This window comes from Glycine soja, chromosome 13 (assembly GCF_004193775.1).
Source record: "Glycine soja cultivar W05 chromosome 13, ASM419377v2, whole genome shotgun sequence".
Taxonomy (NCBI): domain Eukaryota; kingdom Viridiplantae; phylum Streptophyta; class Magnoliopsida; order Fabales; family Fabaceae; genus Glycine; species Glycine soja.
Window position 1 is genome coordinate 24,809,970 of NC_041014.1, and position 17,780 is coordinate 24,827,749.

General features: G+C 34.9%; 1 protein-coding gene and 2 long non-coding RNA genes across 5 annotated transcripts; 1 reads left to right on the forward strand and 2 right to left on the reverse strand.

Moving 5' to 3' along the window:
- Window positions 1-1,405: 1,405 nt before the first annotated feature.
- On the reverse strand, window positions 1,406-2,663 carry LOC114382777. Its single transcript, XR_003660284.1, has 2 exons — window positions 2,154-2,663; window positions 1,406-1,996 (listed from the first exon to the last, which is right to left on the reverse strand). It is a non-coding gene; the product is annotated as an uncharacterized LOC114382777 (long non-coding RNA).
- On the forward strand, window positions 1,992-8,239 carry LOC114382776. 2 transcript variants are annotated; one of them, XR_003660283.1, is made up of 5 exons: window positions 1,992-2,202; window positions 3,848-3,937; window positions 5,410-6,392; window positions 6,513-7,433; window positions 7,562-8,239. It is a non-coding gene; the product is annotated as an uncharacterized LOC114382776 (long non-coding RNA). The 2 variants fall into 2 exon arrangements; XR_003660282.1 differs by having other exon boundaries at window positions 6,513-8,238.
- Window positions 8,240-13,387: 5,148 nt separating this feature from the next.
- Window positions 13,388-17,096, reverse strand: LOC114382775 (probable serine/threonine-protein kinase PBL7). 2 transcript variants are annotated; one of them, XM_028342385.1, is made up of 6 exons: window positions 16,646-17,096; window positions 15,569-15,747; window positions 15,154-15,343; window positions 14,665-15,056; window positions 13,773-14,032; window positions 13,388-13,741 (listed from the first exon to the last, which is right to left on the reverse strand). In XM_028342385.1, the coding sequence occupies exons 1-6, from the start codon at window positions 16,755-16,757 to the stop codon at window positions 13,534-13,536; spliced, it is 1,341 nt and encodes a 446-aa protein (XP_028198186.1). In that variant the 5' UTR covers window positions 16,758-17,096; the 3' UTR covers window positions 13,388-13,533. The 2 variants fall into 2 exon arrangements, with proteins under 2 accessions (XP_028198186.1, XP_028198185.1); XM_028342384.1 differs by having other exon boundaries at window positions 13,388-14,032; window positions 16,646-17,093.
- Window positions 17,097-17,780: the final 684 nt, after the last annotated feature.

Here is a 17,780-nt window from a genome sequence, read left to right on the forward strand (position 1 = left end):
AAACTGAAATATGTGGTGCCATTGGGAAATTCAAAGTTATTATCTCCAGAGGCTATTTGGGACTTGGTCACTTTCCCTTTTATTAAAATTTCCTGTTATTGATGATGTAAATGAAAATCTGTGTAAATATTTTTGTTCATTTCTATGTTTTCACTTAAATAGAGAATAAGTATTTCATGTATTATTAAAATTAATTTGCATAGAGATAAATGCTGAGTCTAATTTCTTCAACATTTAGGTACTTAATTATCCACTTTTACATATTATGAGATATTACTGATGATGGAAGTTTTCTTTCAAGGACTAAAAAATGTGTTTATAGCTGTTAATGTACTGAAAAACTGAAAAGTTCTTTTGGATTTCATTTGTCTCATAATTTTAATTTTCAAATCTCCTTCCATTTCTTGTGTAACGTTGAAACTTATGCTTTACTATATTTGGTGTTTTCTTTTGATAAAAGACTACTGTTCTTGAAAATGAAAAAGCACAATGGGGGGAAAATAACTGTCAAAATAAGAAGCTAAACAAATTTTGTGAACCATGGCAGAACACTTAATGAAAAACAGGTTTAGGCTGGAAGAACCTTAAAAAATGCTGTCTGGCTGTGTTATACTATTAATGACTACTTTGCAAACCAATATATCTTGCTGGCCCTCTCTCTCTCTCTCTCACACACATATTGTTTATGCTGTTGTGACAATTGTGAACTATGTTCAAGGTGGGCATTGTGCTTTTTATAGATCATTAAGTCAGTAATTACTTGATACTGACCAATTTTTGTCCTCAAGATATTTGGTTGTTGGATAAGATTTGTTAAGATTCCATTTGGTGGTCCTAGGGTTAAGCAATTGAATAAACAGAAAATAAGTCTAAAACAGAGATGATGCTTAGGAATCAACTTAAACTTTGGTGTAGTTTTGCATACTAGTCATGTCTCTTCAAGTTATGGCTGGATCTCTAACATTGTTGCTAGTGGTCTGCTAAGCCCTGCCTACTAAATTCTAGTCATCATTTATTGATTTAATGCTTTTTTCAATTACTTTTGGTATAAGCTTTAATATGTTAATGCATTTCAATATATAGTGTATCTTGAGAGTTCCAGGGTTCCTGCTTCATGTTAGTACCCCCTTCAGACTTAAATGTATGTTTGCTAGAAAAATGTTGAATGTTTAAAGCCCAAAGCCTAAGTCAATCGAAAATTTTGTATGTCTTGTAAGTATGAGGTGTAATATACTGACCATAGATTTTTGACCATGCATTGCCGTAGTTGTTGCTCTTGTGTTTTGTGTGGTGGTGGTGGTTGTTGAGTTTGATGGTATCTGTTGAAGATTTGATTTCCATATTTCTGCATTTATTAATAATTGATCTGTATTTGATATGTTATTGATTTACATTTATTCTCTGATTATGTAATCCCTGCAATTATGGGATTTGATTGCTCATTGAATTTAATACTCAACATTATAAATAAAGAGCTGAGGAACAATTGTCCTCATGCATTCAGTTCATACATAGTCTAAAATTCAAGTTGGTGTTAGAGTCTACATCATATGGGCCTGATAAACTCGTTTCTGTCGGCCCAAAGGTCACCATTGACCTGGTTGTTCCGATGGCCACCTTCGATTGAGGTTGTATCGCGGCACTAGAAGCAGAAAGTGCCAATCTTCCCAAATTCAGAATCAGCGACGCCAACCGGTCATCCACGGGCCGATCTGCCAATGTCAGTCTCGCCAGCACATGAAGTACACGCGCCGTTTCTTCCATTGCACTCGCTGGCCTTTCCTCTTCCTGTTTCAGTGGTGTTTCATCATTTTTCACCACTCCCACACAGGGCGTTTGGCTTTGCTCCTTTTTGGTACTGTTCATTCGTACCTTGTTACTTTCCGCATGTTGTTTGGCTTCTCTTTACCCCTCTGTTATTGTTCAGATACTATTGGTACTGTTCATTCGTCCTTATGGCAAATTCCTTATGCACCACCGTGCCTAAATGCTCATACTGTAAGGGTATGTGACACACATGAGATAAGTGCTACCAATTGATTGGCTTTGGCGCTAAGTTTGCAGTAGTCGCTGACAAGCAGTCTTCAGTATTTGACAAACAAATGGAGAACAACACACAAAATATATTGTCAGACACTGAATATAAAGAATACCTCCAGGACAAGGCAGCCCAACAAGGTTTTGCTGTCACCGCTCAGTCTGGTAAGTCTGGTAATTCTACAGTTTGTATTTCTCATTCTCCTTCTGTTGGATCTTGGACTCTGGTGCTTCTAATCACATAGTCCCTCACTTGTCTTTAATTTTTCACAAACAAAATCCTCCCACGACATCGCCCTAGCTGATGGATCAAAAGCCCATGTTACAGTTGCTGGGCAGATCTCCCCCACCACTTCCTTATCCTTAAACACTGTTCTTTTTGCACCTAAGTCTCCCTTTAATATTTTTTTTTGTTAGCCAACGCACCCATACTCTTAATTGCTCTATTACCTTTCTTTCTAACTCCTTTTGTATACAAGACCAAAGTACGCGACGGATGATTGGCACAAGATGAGTCACATCGTCTCTACTACTTTCATTCACCAAGAATTGTCACCTGCACCACCAGAGTCTTCTAGTCTTCTACGTTATGAAGTCCCCCACATTGTGTGTCTCAACTCTCGGGATGTAACTTATATATTTATTGGGTTACTTCACTTAGTTCTAATTGGTTTTAAGTTAAAATGTAACATGATATCAAAGCATGTAGCCCATCTTGATTCTCCCCTGTTAGGCTTTCCTGTTCTGGTAGGTATCTATGGAGGAGAAAGTCCCGTATCGCCTGCTTCAACTTTCGGAATACAACTTATATATCTATTAGGTAACTTCACTTAATGCCAATTGATTTTAAGTAGAAATCTAACAATCGTGTTTCGTCTATGTTGGGTTTTAGGTTTATGTTACTTTTATTGATGATTTTTTTAGAAATACTTGGATTTTCTTGATGAAAGAACGATCAGAGTTGTTCTTTATATTTCAAAAGTTTTCTCTTAAAATTCATACTCAATTTGACAACAAAATTTGTACTTTACGTAGTAACAATGTAACATCTCATTTTTCGTAAATAAATTAAAAATATTTTTTAGTTAAAAAAAATAAAAATAGAGTTTTAAAAAATGGTGAGGTTTTTATAATTAAATAAATAAAGAGAAATAACTGTATTAAAATAATGATTTGAATGAAAATAAAAAAAATTAATTTATTCATTTGATAGAAAATACAATAGAGTTTCTTTTTATAAAATAATAAAAATAAATAAATAGAGTAAATAATAAGTTGTGAGTACCCTTAGTTATAAATAGAGAGACACGTTAGGTTAGTTTTGAGACTGATGATAGACTATATGTCACCTCTTACTCTCAAATTTTGTTTTCTTTTTTTTCCCTCCCAAAGCCCTCTCTTTTTTTGGTATACACTCAAACCTATTTTAGTAAAACGACAATCTCGAACTCGTTAATCGTTGAATCGTCGTGATATTTCTGCACCAGGTTCGCAACTCATTTTCGAGCATTCTCATCGTTGAAAATTGCAAAAAAATGTCAGAGCTAAGAGAAATGTCTTTCGCATTGTAGCTTTCTCTTTTCCCGCTAGAACTCAAAACCTGTCCACTAAAACTATAATCTTAGACTCGTTAACCGTTGGATTGGCATGAAATCTAGACACCTGGTTCACAATTCAATTCCGCACGCACTTACGGTTGGGGTTTGGGAAATAATATTCATGGAGAGAGAAAAGTGAATTGTACGAAGACAGTAGAAAATGAAGGCTTTAATCTCTTCTCCTTCTATCTAACACTTGGAAACCCTATCAGAGCAAATCAGAGGAAAAGCTCGAGGAATCTCAGGAAATTGCTAGAGATGACACTATCGTTGTCGAAATACACACGTGAGCCTGCTTAGAGGTAAGAGATGAATTTATCGCAATTGGGGTTAGAATGAACATGTGTAAGAATCCTTAAGGGATCAAATTGAGGTTTATTTTAGGATGTTTATTGAATTATAATTTTTCTTTACAATTATAAATACGATATTGTTGTGTTGATGGACTAATTGATGTTCTAATGCAAATTGGTTGATAAACTTGAGTGCTTTTGGTGTTTTCATATTTTTGACCTATGATTTGATTTATTGATTTTTATATGATCGTGTGGAATTGTTTGAGGGATTTTACTCCCCATGTTGTGAGAAACATTTTGTATAAATTGTTACATTATGATTATGAAATTGTGATTCAAATTGAGTTAGTGACAAATTGAACTTGTGATGAATGGTGAAATACATGTGTATTGAGATGTGTGTATTGAATTGTTAGCTATAAACTGTGCAATTACACAATTGTAAGATCCTTTAAGGGCGACGAATTTTTACACGACGAGTATTGTGATGGGATCCACTGTATGGACCCGACGAGTTTAATCACAAGCGTGACGAGATAAAACTATTTTGAGAATAATTGAGGAGTCGTGTGTATTGCATAGTTCATACGTAAAGTGAATATGATTCATAAGGTGTGATAACGTGTTTAATTGGGATTATACCATTGTGATTGAGACCGAGTGTATATGATAAATTGAGTATGTATTGACTTGTAATATATATGTGCATTGAGATATTGTGTGCATTGGGTGAATTGTAGTACAATCACACAACTATAAGACCTTTTAATGGCGACGAGTATTGTGATGGGAACCACAAAGGGGACTCGACAAGTTTAATCATAAGCGCGACGAGATAAAATTATTTTAAAAACAATTGAGGAGTCATGTGTTTTGTACAATTCATAGATAGAGTCTGCGTGATAAAATGTTTTCTGAGTTGGACTTGAATCAGGAGGAAGAGGCCCTGACGGACTCTTTGGAGTGTAGGCCTTGGAGGCAAATACACCCGGTTTGAGTGCTTCTTTAAGTCTGTGTTGATCCCACATGGTTGGAACTTTCTCGCAAAACAGTGTGACTCCGACTGGTCTCCCTATGATTTTACCTAATGAAAGTGACCTGATTTACTAGTGCATGATTTGTCTTGTCATGTACTCTTAGGCGCCCGACGAGGTTTTTCACTGACATGATAAAATCTATTGCATAATGCTTGTGTATTGATCGATATTGATTGATTTAGTGATATTATGTTTTGATCCTTGAGTACATGAATGATGTGAAAATAAATGAGATGTGTTGTGTTGTGATGTGATGTCGCACAACAAAGTGATGGAATGACGTGAGCTATGTTTAAGTAATTTATATTTCGTTTATACGATATGTATATCTACATGTTGTCTTGTTTCTCTCTATTAGCTAGGAATGTCATAACTCACTTCCTGTGTGTTATTTGTGTTTGGATCCTGTGATGATCTCGAACTTTGTGTTCGTGGGAGCAGATGATTAGGTGGATGACTATGAAGAACTTCATGTTAGAGGACACGGGAATAGAATGCTCTGATAGGATGTGACATTGGGGTATAGGTTTCTATATTAATTGCATGAAGTCTTGAATGATCTTGTTTTGAATTGAGATGATTTATTATTTATTTGGACAAGTTTTATTATGATGTTAGAAAAGTGAATATGAGTCTTTTATCCTTTTGAAAAACTTGTATTTAAATGTGTTTTAAAAACTTTTAATTAATTCTAATTTCTTATTCCTTTTATTATTAGTATATATATGTGAGGGATAGAGGGCGTCACAGACAATGCAAAATAGTACTTTTCTTAATCTTTTTGCAATTTTATGGCATCTCATGGAATGATTCATTAGTCTTCTTTTTGCAAAATGGTGTTGTCAAACGCAAGCATCGACATATTATTGACATTGCACGAACCTTCCTAATCCACTCAAATGCACCTTTAAAATTTTTGGAGATGCAGTTTTTATGGCCGGGTATCTTATTAATAAAATGCCCTCTTCTTCTGTTAGTAACAAAGGTCCTCACTTTATTCTATTTCCTTATGAGCCTTTGTTTCATATTCTTCCTCATGTTTTTGGCTCTACTTGTTTTGTGCATGATCTCAATTCAGGTCTTGATAAGTTGAAAGCTCGTGCTATTAAGTGCATTTTTCTTGGTTATTCACGCACTCAGAAAGGTCATTCATGTTACTCTCTTACCAACAACTATTTGTACATGTTTGTTGATGTCACCTTCTTCGAAGATACACCATTATCTTTCAACTAGCCCATCTCCTCTGAGTTTGTCTCTCAGGTATTGCCTATTCCCTCTGTCATTCCTTACCAGATAGTTTCTTCTCTTCCGTTGTCCTTGTTCTCAACCTGTGGAAGAACCCCTTATTGAAGAGAATAGTGCATCATCTCCTGCTCCAGTCATTCACCCTGTTGCGGTCGACTTTGACTTACCAATCGCGATAGGTATCTGTACTACTCGCAATCCCCATTCCATTCATAATTTCTTAAGTTAATTGTCTTTCACCTTCCCATTATGCCTTTCTGTCTTCCCTTTCCTCATTTTCTATTCCTAAAACTGTCCAGGATGAACTTTCACATTCAGGATGGCGATCGAGTGATGATTGATGAAATGCAAGCTCTAGAATCTAATCAGACATGGGCTCTTGTCCCTCCACCTCCAGGGAAATCTCTTGTTGGTTGCAACTGGGTCTTTACTATTAAAGTTCGACCTGATGGACAAATCGATCGGTTGAAGGCATGCCTTGTAGCCAAAGGCTTCACTTAGATATTTGGACTTGACTACAATGACACCTTCTCTTTGGTCGCCAAGATAGCCTATGTTCGTCTCTTACTGTTGATGGTAGCTACGCGTCAATGGCTCCTTTATCAATTGGACATCAAGAATGATTTCCTACACGGAGAATTAGTTGAGGAAGTCGCAACCTCCCAAGTTTGTTGCTCAAGGGGAGTCTAGTGGATTTGTTTGCAAGTTACGAAAAGCCCTATATGGCCTCACACAAAGTCCGAGAGCATGGTTTGGCAGATTTGGTTCCGTCCTTCAGAGTTTTGGCATGACTCATGGTGAGTCCGATCACATAGTATTTTATAGACTTTCCTCCACTAACCAGTGCGTTTATCTTGTGGTGTATGTAGATGATATTGTTATTACAAGAGATGACCACAGGGGTATCCGAGACCTTAAAAGTCATTTGTTTCAGCACTTTCAAACTAAAGACTTGGGTCAATTAAAATACTTTCTTGGGATTGAAGTAGCCCAATCAAAAACTGGTATTGTCATTTGCCAAAGGAAATATGCCCTCGACATCCTAAAAGACACTGGGATGCAAAATTGTAAGCCGGTCGACACTCCCATGGATCCGAATACCAAACCTATACCAGATAAGGGGTAGAGTCCTTCTCGGATCCAGGAAGATATCGAAGACTAGTTGGGAAGCTGAATTATCTCACCAGACTAGACCTGATATATCCTTTGCAGTCAGTGTTGTAAGTCAATTCCTTAACTCTCCTTGCACAAGTCATTGGAATGCTGTAATTGAGGTATATAAAAGGGTCTCTAGGAAAAGGGTTAGTTTATGAAAATAGAGGTCACACTGATATCGTTGCATATACAGATGCTGATTGGGCTGGATCTACGAGTGATCGCATGTCAACCTCAGGATATTGTATCCTAATTGGTGGAATCTCATTTCTTGGAGGAGTAAGAAATGAAATACTGTGGCCAGGTATAGTGCAGAGGCTTAATATCGATCTATGTCTGTTACTACGTGTGGGCTGGTTTGGTTGAAACAACTCCTTAGTGAACTCAAATTCTGTAAAATTGGGTCCATGAAACTTATCTGTGACAACCAAGCAACACTACATATAGCATCTAATCCAGTCTTCCATGAATGGACTACTCACATTGAAATTGACTGTCACTTTATGAGGGAGAAGATAGTGTCTAGAGAAGTCACCACTGCCTTTGTCAACTCTAATGATCAACTGTCAGATATTTTTACCAAGTCTCTTAGAGGGCCAGGGATATCCTACATTTGTTCCAAGCTGGATGCATGTGACCTATATGCTCCAACATGAGGGGGAGTGTTAAAGATTTGATTTCCATATAACTGCATTTATTAATAATTGATCTGTATTTGATATATTACTGATTAACATTTATTCTCTGATTATGTAATCCCTGCAATCATGGGATTTGATTGCTCATTGTATTTAATACTCAACATTATAAATAAAGAGCCGAGGAACAATTGTCCTCATGCATTCAATTCATACATTGTGAAATTTAAGTGTATCTAACAATTTCTTCACTGTTGGTAATGGTAACCTTTACTGTTGTCATCATCATATTCTGTCATTAAATTTTGTTATTGTAATTCATTCAGGCAATGAATTTCTTTGCTGGTTTATTGCTACTTCTTATGCCAGAAGAAAATGCCTTTTGGTAGGTTTGCAAACCTTTCTAATATTTTCCCCTTCTCAGTCCCTCTTTCCAGCATACAATAGCTTGGGCTAGGCAAAATCTTGGTTTGTTTAATTGCAGATGTAAGCAGATTGATTTGTGATATATGCGGTTGAATGGGTTTGGTCTGGGTTTGCATATCAACCTGTTTAATCATACCCATTTACCCACATGTATATATACAAATCTTCTGTTTTAGTAAAAATAATATTTTTGGACAGGCCCACAGACCATTTTGACCAGCCCACAGATCTAGTATTTTGAGAGGGGAAAAAAAGATTCGTAGGTATGTGGGCTGATCTTTAATTGTGGGTTGGTTAAATGCAAGCTCATTTAAATGTGGGCCTATACTAGTTGGTCTGCATAACTGTGGGATTAAGTGTGCCGCTACAGATCTGTCCCGACTTGTCCATATATACTTTCATTGATTTTTTTCTTTTGGTAACTGATTATTAGGTAAACTCAATCTTTTAAAAATGCTGTCTATTTAAAGATATGATTGTATCTTTGTATTGTTTAACAAAAAAACACTTGGTATGTCTTCGGTTTTTATTATCTAATGTTTTATTGGGATATCTCAGGGCATTTGCTGGCATTATTGATGAATATTTTGCAGGCTATTATACTGAGGATATGATTGAATCCCAAGTAATGATCAATTTTCTATCCTTTTTTCTTTTTAAAAAAGGAAACATTCTTTATCCTGTTTCCTGAGTCACATGTCTTTTTGATAATTATAGTATTAAGGTACTTGTAATTTTCCTTGCCAATGATGGAAGCTTTTAATGTGTCAGGTGGACCAGCTTATTTTTGAGGAATTAATGCGTGAAAGATTTTACCAAACTGATGGGAATAGTCTCAATGTTGATTCAGAAGTGGATTCCCTACCACATCTCCAGGAACAGGTTGTCTCCTCTGCAGTCTGCACCTCAACATTCAGTTCCCTCTTCCATTCCCCCCTCCCAGCAAAAAGGCCTATATTTGTGAAGAATATTGAAATTTAACTACCATTAAACACTACTTTCACTTATAAATTCACCTTAGTATACCATTTGATGCTTTCAAGATGTGACTTTTGTCTTATCCTATCTCGAGTCAGGTTAAAGTTAACTTAATAGTGGTAAAAGGTGCTAGCATGCTTTACAATGTGAAATCAGACACTTAATGTGAAATATGAGCATGAATAATTTTCTGCTGGTCATAATTTGCTTCATTGGTTAAGTTCATTTTTTGTCATTGCTGCAGTCATGTTATGACTCTGTCTGTGATATATCATTTGATTCAGTTCCACTTAAAAGATTGAAAAGAAATCAGAATAAGATGATATTGAATAATTTTCTGACATATGCTGGCTCTTTAGTGGGTTTTTTATTTGTTGTTTTCATATTCCTGAATTTTCCCCTTTTAAATAGAATTGAATATTATGCATCAGAAAATTGTATTATTGAAGATTTGAAAATTTCTCATGTTTTAGAGTTTAGACCCTAAATTCACCATGTCTCGTCTTTCTGAATTCCTGTTATTGATTAACCAAAATTGTGGTTATGAAATAAAATTGGGGGAAGGGGATTTACTAGTATAAACAGTGCTATTGTTTAGATTTCTTGTTCCACCATAGTCAAGTCAGGTTGTAAAAATGCTTGCCTTGTATGGAACTAATTATCTTTGTATCAGAGTATGTGTTTCTTTAGTATTTCCTTCATTAGAAGGCCATTTTTTAGATTTTTTCCTTGACAGATAGCAGATAGCATAGTAAAACAACTTTAGATAATTCTCCTGGTTTAAAACTAGATGAAAGCCTCTTTGAAGTACCCATGTTGCATTGCAAAACAAAGTCAAATATTTTTTATGTTGTACTTGGTAAATTATGAAATGCAAGAAAAATTTAAATAGTGGCCCTAAATGGTTTTAAGGTTCCTCGATGAAATCATGAAACTGAAAAGCAATGAAGCAGCTGGGGCTTCAATGAATGGCTTGAAGTCTCTGGGTAAGAGAATTGCTAGGAACTCACTCTTTAATATACTATTTTGAACACGCTCTCTCTTATTGTAAAAAAATTGTGGGTCTCATATCATATTTAATGATTCTCTTTCATGATTTTGTAGTTTTTAAAAATTTTAATTAATTAGAAAAAATGTTTTTGAAAGAATGTGTTAGAGAGTGTGTTCCTAACACTTCTCTCAGTAAATATCATTGTTTGCACTTCTCGAATGCTGAACTGGAAGTAACTCCAAAATAAAAAATTATGTTGAAAGGATTAATCGTTCTTAATATTATAGTATTCTGGGAAACCTTCAAAATTTCATATATGATTCTACAAACTGTGGCTGCTAATACTCATTCACTTGACAGTAAATAATGCCTGCTCTGTCATCTGGATCCTTGGACTTAGACATAACCTAATTTCCATGGATTTGTGGGGAAGGAATGTCAATACAGGGAGCGTGTTGCATATATGATATATACTAAATCCTTTTATTGTTGGAAACCACATTCTGTTTGCTCAATTTCATTGGAGTTATTTTTGTAGGACTGGTCGTGTACAAAGCCCAAGGTTTGAAAATCCCTCCCGGAAAATTGGTCTGCTAAGTTTTGGACTTGGCTGGCGTGACAGAAACAAGGTAAAATCTTCTCTGTCCTCTCTGTGTCCCAATTTTCATGCAGAGGACATGCAATTTGGTTATTTACAATTATGGGTTACAAAATTGAATTCTAAAGAATTCACCATTGGTTGTTATGCCAGTCCAACTAACAATTTCTTGATATTGAAATTGAAATTTACTGCAAAGTTATCTTGGTGTGCATGGCTATGTGAACTCACATCTACATGTTTCAAGCAAAAAAGTTGTCTATTTCTAGTTTGGGGTATAGATCTTTGAAGGTGTTCCCAAATTGTATAGTATGTCCATAATCCATATGGTTGGGGTTTACTGTTTTTCTGCTGATAAGCAGCATATTATTCGTAGAGATTATCCCTTACACATCCTATGAAACAGGGCAAACCAAATGCTGAGGAATCTAGCGAAAGTTTGCATGACAATGGCTCTCCCAGAAAAGAATCTGATAACCAAGAAACAGATAGATAGAACATGCAGAGCATTACCATCCCGGTGCTTTCCTGTCTACATAGAAGTTCTTAACTGTTTCTGACTATCACTGCTCAATTTTCTACGTTAATTGTGTCATAAAGTTAGGGGAGGAATCCATTGTAAGGAATGTTTTATATGTTGATAGGTCAATCAACTGTAGAAGGCACAATCTGTCTCTGACACTAACACTCGCTGGTAACCTTTCAACATTTAAAGTTAAGCACATTCTTTCTTTGACACTAACAATCTTGCAAAAACATTGTGTTGATCTGATTTTTGTAATAAAGTGAGGCGGAACAACTGCGCCATTACCATAGTTTAACGCGTGCAAACATGTGCCTCCTTTCCACACACATGAACAGTTCAGACTAAAATATAAAATTGCGACAGGTAGTTTTTAATTTTCACCCTCCATTTGTAGCTGTCACAACTTGTTTCTCCTAAAAGTAATCCTCTCATTTTAGCTTTTTTAAAGTAAAGAACTACACCTCAGGAAAAAGTGCATTGATAGCCATTATTGATTACAAAATCAATAATTAAGATTGTAATAAAACACATTCATATGAATAACTAATTATGAAATCGATAAAATCTCCACAGAGTTGATCTTGTAATTAATGTCTATAATATGAAGTGCAACAACCCTCTTTCTTTAGATGAGTCATAAAATAGCCATCTTTTTTTGTACAGTAAAATAGTCTTCTTTTAATAAAACTAGATCTATTCCTGCTTGTTACAAAATTGTTTTCAATTTGATTTATTTAAATTATATTGTAGCTTTATTATGATATACATTATCAAAATGTGAAACTTTGAAAAGGCTTTGGATTTTTTCAAGATTAAAAAAAAATTGTCACTAGGTCTAAAGTGCTACATTGTAATGCGTGCTACCGAGCATAAGTAACTTTTATTTTGAGTACCAGATGTAATCAGTGGTTCTTTCATTTGAAAAAGTGAGTAGGAAGTAGGACTTGTTGACGTGGGTGTAAAGTGGCTGAGAAAAAATTGAGATCGAACCACATTGTGAGATAACAATCAAAATGTTCATTTAATAAAAACAAAATGAAAAGTGTGATTAAGTGTATGATAACCTAGGTTATCCAACACTATCATTTTTTCATTCATCAAATCAAACGTTACATTCTTTTTAAAAATATTTCAGAAAAAAAGAATAAAGAATATTTTTCTCCAATAATACATCCTCGGCATCTTAAAAGTATGTTCCGAATAATTGTCCAAACATGCCATTAGTTATCATAGTCACAATTTGTGCTTCATAATGTATATATTATTATAAATATATTAGTGTTAACAGATTAATGAATGACACTTTAAACTTTAAAGAAGTCATCATGCCTCAGCACATTGGTTTCTCTCCAACGAAATCCCATAAATAAAATGATTAGCTTCCCAAATTATAAACCAGTTATTGAGCCAGGTTCCACGTTAAATGAGTTTCAGGTCCCACGCACTTCGTTTGCCATTTCTGCGTCTTGTGGTTTATTTATTGAATGTAACATTGTATCTATGTTCTTGCGGTGTCCAATATCCTTACAAGAGTTTTTCTTTTCTTTTTTGTGAAATATCCTTGCAACTTGCAACAGTTATTGCTTCTTAGGTTCAATCTAATTTTTAAGCGCTGAGATTTAAGGAAGCTTAAAATGTATCAGCATTTTAGATGATATTATTGATAAGCCTTGGAAAGTCGAAGTTTATTACAACATGCAAATGCAATGATACTCATGTTCAAGTGTTGTGTAATGAAAATGTGTTCATGAGCAATTGCGAGGCATAAAACAGTAAACAAGTTACCATGAAATTCTGTACACCACAATATAAACTTCTAAACAAGATGAAAGTAGGACATAACACTACATATGCATACTTTCTTGGTTGAAAAAGCCAAATTTTATAGAGCTTCATAACTATACAAGCAACCGGGACAAAGAAGAATAGACAGCTATAGAATGCTGGGACTCCAGTAAGACAGAAGGAACATGAATCATGAATCCAGCAATATGCCTTTAAATAGAAACTAAGAAAAGGAAGAGGATATACTATCTTGGCTCCAAATGGAAATAGGAGCAGTTCTGTGCACCAGGGTAGAACAAAAATTTACAACATTTTTAGCATCTATGCTCTGAAGAAAGAACACCACCATAAGACAACTGGTATTAACATCTACAAATCTATAACTTGCAGTGTGTTGTAAGATGTTTGAAATTTTCACCAGACTATTATATAGCTAATAAACATTAAGCTCCATATCAATATCCCCTCTTGGATCTTGGAGGAGTACCAGGAGCAAGGCGAGAGCTTTGTAATGTCTGAGTATTCGGGTCATATTTTTGTGAAGCAAGGTAACTCAAAGCTGTGACAACATCAGCTATAACTGGACGCATATTGGCCTGCTCCTGAACACACATTGCTGCAACAGCAAGGGCCTGGAATAGCCCTCTTGGAGGATATTGACCTTGGAGCATTGGATCAGCCATTTGCGAAAATTTTCTTCGATCTTTGAACAAGGGTCTGGCCTGCAATTTAATAAAATTACTTAAATAAGGAGCAAGGACAAGGTCATCATATCACAATTTAATATGCTAAAGCCAGTTGAAGAGTTTATGGGATATGCAGAACTTTGAGCACTAACTTCAGTCTTCAACATCACGGTAAACGGAATTACATTGTATGAGAAGAATTTATTGAGAAGGGAATAAAATAACAAGGAGGGAATCAGAAAGAGTCCCAAAAGAAAGGAAAAGCCAAAAAAAGAACTAAGAAGAAAATATCAGCTGAAATGTTTGAATTACCATGACACTAATTTCCTCTCTAAAGCATTGTGCATCATTAATTATATATACCATGTTTTTTTTTTTACTTTTAATTAGACATAACTATTAACTATTTGAGTCGAAATGATTTCTTTTCACAAATTCTCACTCTCAAGTCCAATTATGCATGTAAAATTTTCCGAGCATGGCCAATTTATATTGAAATACTTACTTCCCCTAGTCCCCTTATTTAATCAACACAAGACTATATTTTGATTATTAATATGCAAATGAAGCTATCCAGAATGTTATATTTGACGATCCATTATTCAGCTTTCCAGCTTATAAATCATCAGTCAGACCCATGAGATGAGATAACAGTATGAGTTTCTTACCCATGCAACAAGATTCTGCTCTCCTGCAGCTTTTGAATTGTCAATTGCTTTCCTTCCAGTAATTATTTCCAGAAGAACAACACCAAAGCTATAAACATCTGATTTCAGAGTCAGTTGACCTGTCATTGCATACTCTGGAGCACAATATCCATAGGTGCCCATAACCCTTGTTGATACATGGGTGTTTTCCCCCACTGGACCAAGTTTAGCCAAACCAAAATCAGATAACTTTGGATGATATCCTTCACCGAGCAAAATGTTGGAGCACTTTAAATCTCGGTATATGACAGGAGGATTAGCTTTGTCATGCAAATATTCCAATCCTCTTGCAGCCCCAGCAGCTATTTTCATCCGTGTGTTCCAGTCAAGTCGTTTCTTGCCAGGAGAAATATCTGTGTATCAAACATTTACATTTATTACCAATATCTGCTAGAAGACTATACATAAAGAATTGAAACGAGATAATGTGCAAATTTTTAATAAAAATACCATGTAAGTGGTCTTCCAAGGATCCTAATGACATAAATTCATAAACTAGAAGTCTTTGATCCCCATCAGCACAATAACCAATCAGGTTGACAAGGTTAGGGTGGTGAAGAAGACTTAACATCAGCACTTCAACAAGGAATTCTCTATTCCCTTGTAGCCCATTTCGGTCAAGTTGTTTAATTGCAACAATCTACATTCAATATTAGAAAGCATGAAATGTGTTGCCATATCAAACTACACAAATTTAAACCTCATTTCCATGCTGGCAAAAGTCATATGGTGTTACTCTGGCTATTAGAAAGCAACATGGCTGAGGGAGAAATAATGAATAACAAGCAAAAGGAAGCATTTCTTCATCTCCCTTAAATTTTCACCTATTCTTCATAAACACAGAAATCATGAGAAACAGATTCACCTGATTAATATTTTCCAAACGCCCCTTGTATACTCTGCCAAAGCCTCCCTCACCCAAAAGACATTCGGCTCTGAAGTTTCTAGTTGCAGTTGCCAACTCACGGAATGAGAATGTCTGTGCAGCAATGTGCTCAGGGTTCCCATTTTTGGAATTCATGGATGAATTCCTCTTTAATTTCCCTGCATTCCATTCCAAAGACTAATGATTTTAGTGGGAAGAAGCAAAAATTACAGCAGGTTTAGACTTAACATCCAAAACCAACCGTGTTCCTTCGGAGTCTAGCATTCAGAAAGTACTCATTTTCAAATTCCCATAAAAAGAATCACATACTTTGTCTCATAGGATGCATCATTTCAAATTACCATCATCAATAGTACAATTTTAAACTTGATACACACACACTTTGTAAACGAAGAAACCAGTAAGCTGAAAAAAAAAAACTCAAATAACAAGGATAAACTGATACAATAATTTCAGGGAAGTTTATTAACTCGAGCTATTGTATGCTATGACATAGAGAATTACCAGAACCAATGCTAGTAATACACCAATTAAAGAAACGCAATCCCCCCCCCCCCCCCCCAAAAAAAAAAAAGCTAACGTACAAATTCTTAAATCCAACACAAAAGGCGAGCATAAAAGATTTCTCCTAAAGAAGATCCTATAACTAAATATAGCAGATGAGTATACATATGCAGATTTATTCTACTCACCCTGGGTTTGAAGGAGAAAAACACTTTAAAAAATGTTAAATAAAAGCAGCCAGTGATTTCTATATCAAAATCCCAGCTATCTTTACCTAGGAAGTTCACTCATCCAGGACTCAATCAGGTCTACCAAATACATAAATAATTAAAATTCACACAATTTCATTTATTAGAAAGCACCCCATATAAAGCAAGAGACAAATTAGCACAAGAAATATTATTATTATTTAACCCCAATCAATCTTCACAAAAAAAAAAAGAGCAGCAGAAAATGAGGGAAAACACAACTATCACATGAGGGGTCTCACTATCACAAACCATTGATGACTTGTTTGAACACCCAACACTACAATTACAGCAACATCGCTACCTGGGGTGGCTTTGATCGGATCAACGAGGCTGCTCTGCCCTTCCATCTTCTCCAATTTCTTCTTTAACTTCTTCTTAGTGTTTGAACTTCCGGAACAGGGAATCCAACCCATGTTTCAATTTCTTTTCCCCTCTTCCTTTTTCGAGTAGATAAGAAGATGGTAGCAGAAGAATCAATGAATCACTCAAAACTCACATGAAAAGGAGCCACCTTTGCTCTCTCTTACTCCTGATGATGTTGCTTTAATATCATCATCATCATCATCGGTGGTGTCTCTTGTGTTTGAGAAGTGGTCTACGATTGATTTTCGATTTTCGTAGTATTTTCGAAGAGGAGGAATTTCGTCATTGGTTTCTTTTTGGTCGGAAAAACACTATCATTGGCTGATATGCGCCCCACTGGATCAAGCCCGAAACAAACTTCTCGCTCACGCCCCCTTTGACGATGTCGTTTAGGTGTTCATGTCCAATAAATAAATTAGGTTTAAATGCGTTTTAGGCTTTTATAGCTTTTTTTATTATTTTGATCTTAGGGTTCATTTGAGATGGTGATCAGTTTTTAATTTTAAATTTTTAAATATATTTTCCAAAACAAAATACTTTTTCATTTATTTATTTTTAAAATAAATAAAAAATTATGAATTTGATTTTTAATTTTAAAAGAAACACATTCTTATTACATTTAAGAATAACATTGTTACCACCATTAATATTGGTGTTATCAGGGTTAACATTATTATCATTGCTTCCATCATCATTAATGTTGTTATGTTATTATTGTCATCGCTACCACACATATAAAATAATTATAATAATAATCTATCAAAACACCAATTGTCTTCATTACACAATAATTACAATAATAATCTATCAAAACATCAACCGTCTTCATTGCATGTCATTAAAATCATCTATATGAATTTATACTAAACTTTTTAGTAATTTGTTTTTCAGGAGTTCATCTTCCATATGAGAAAAATAAAAGATTAATTATATAATAATTAGAATTAGTCAAATATAATATTCAGATAAGATTTCTTTATAAAAAAGAAAGAGATAAATTATGATTGGTTTTATAATTTAAAATTTAAGGAGATAAAAGTTGATTGTGTAATAACTAAAATTTGATAAAATAT

Excerpts from the sequence above, each read along its gene's own strand:
- LOC114382775 (XM_028342385.1), bottom strand. The coding sequence starts at position 16,757 with ATGGGTTGGATTCCCTGTTCCGGAAGTTCAAACACTAAGAAGAAGTTA. Across the intron at positions 15,344-15,568 it reads GTTTGGAAAATATTAATCAG|ATTGTTGCAATTAAACAACT; the intron begins GTGAATCTGTTT and ends TATTGAATGTAG. Across the intron at positions 14,033-14,664 it reads AGCAGAATCTTGTTGCATGG|GCCAGACCCTTGTTCAAAGA; the intron begins GTAAGAAACTCA and ends ATTAAATTGCAG.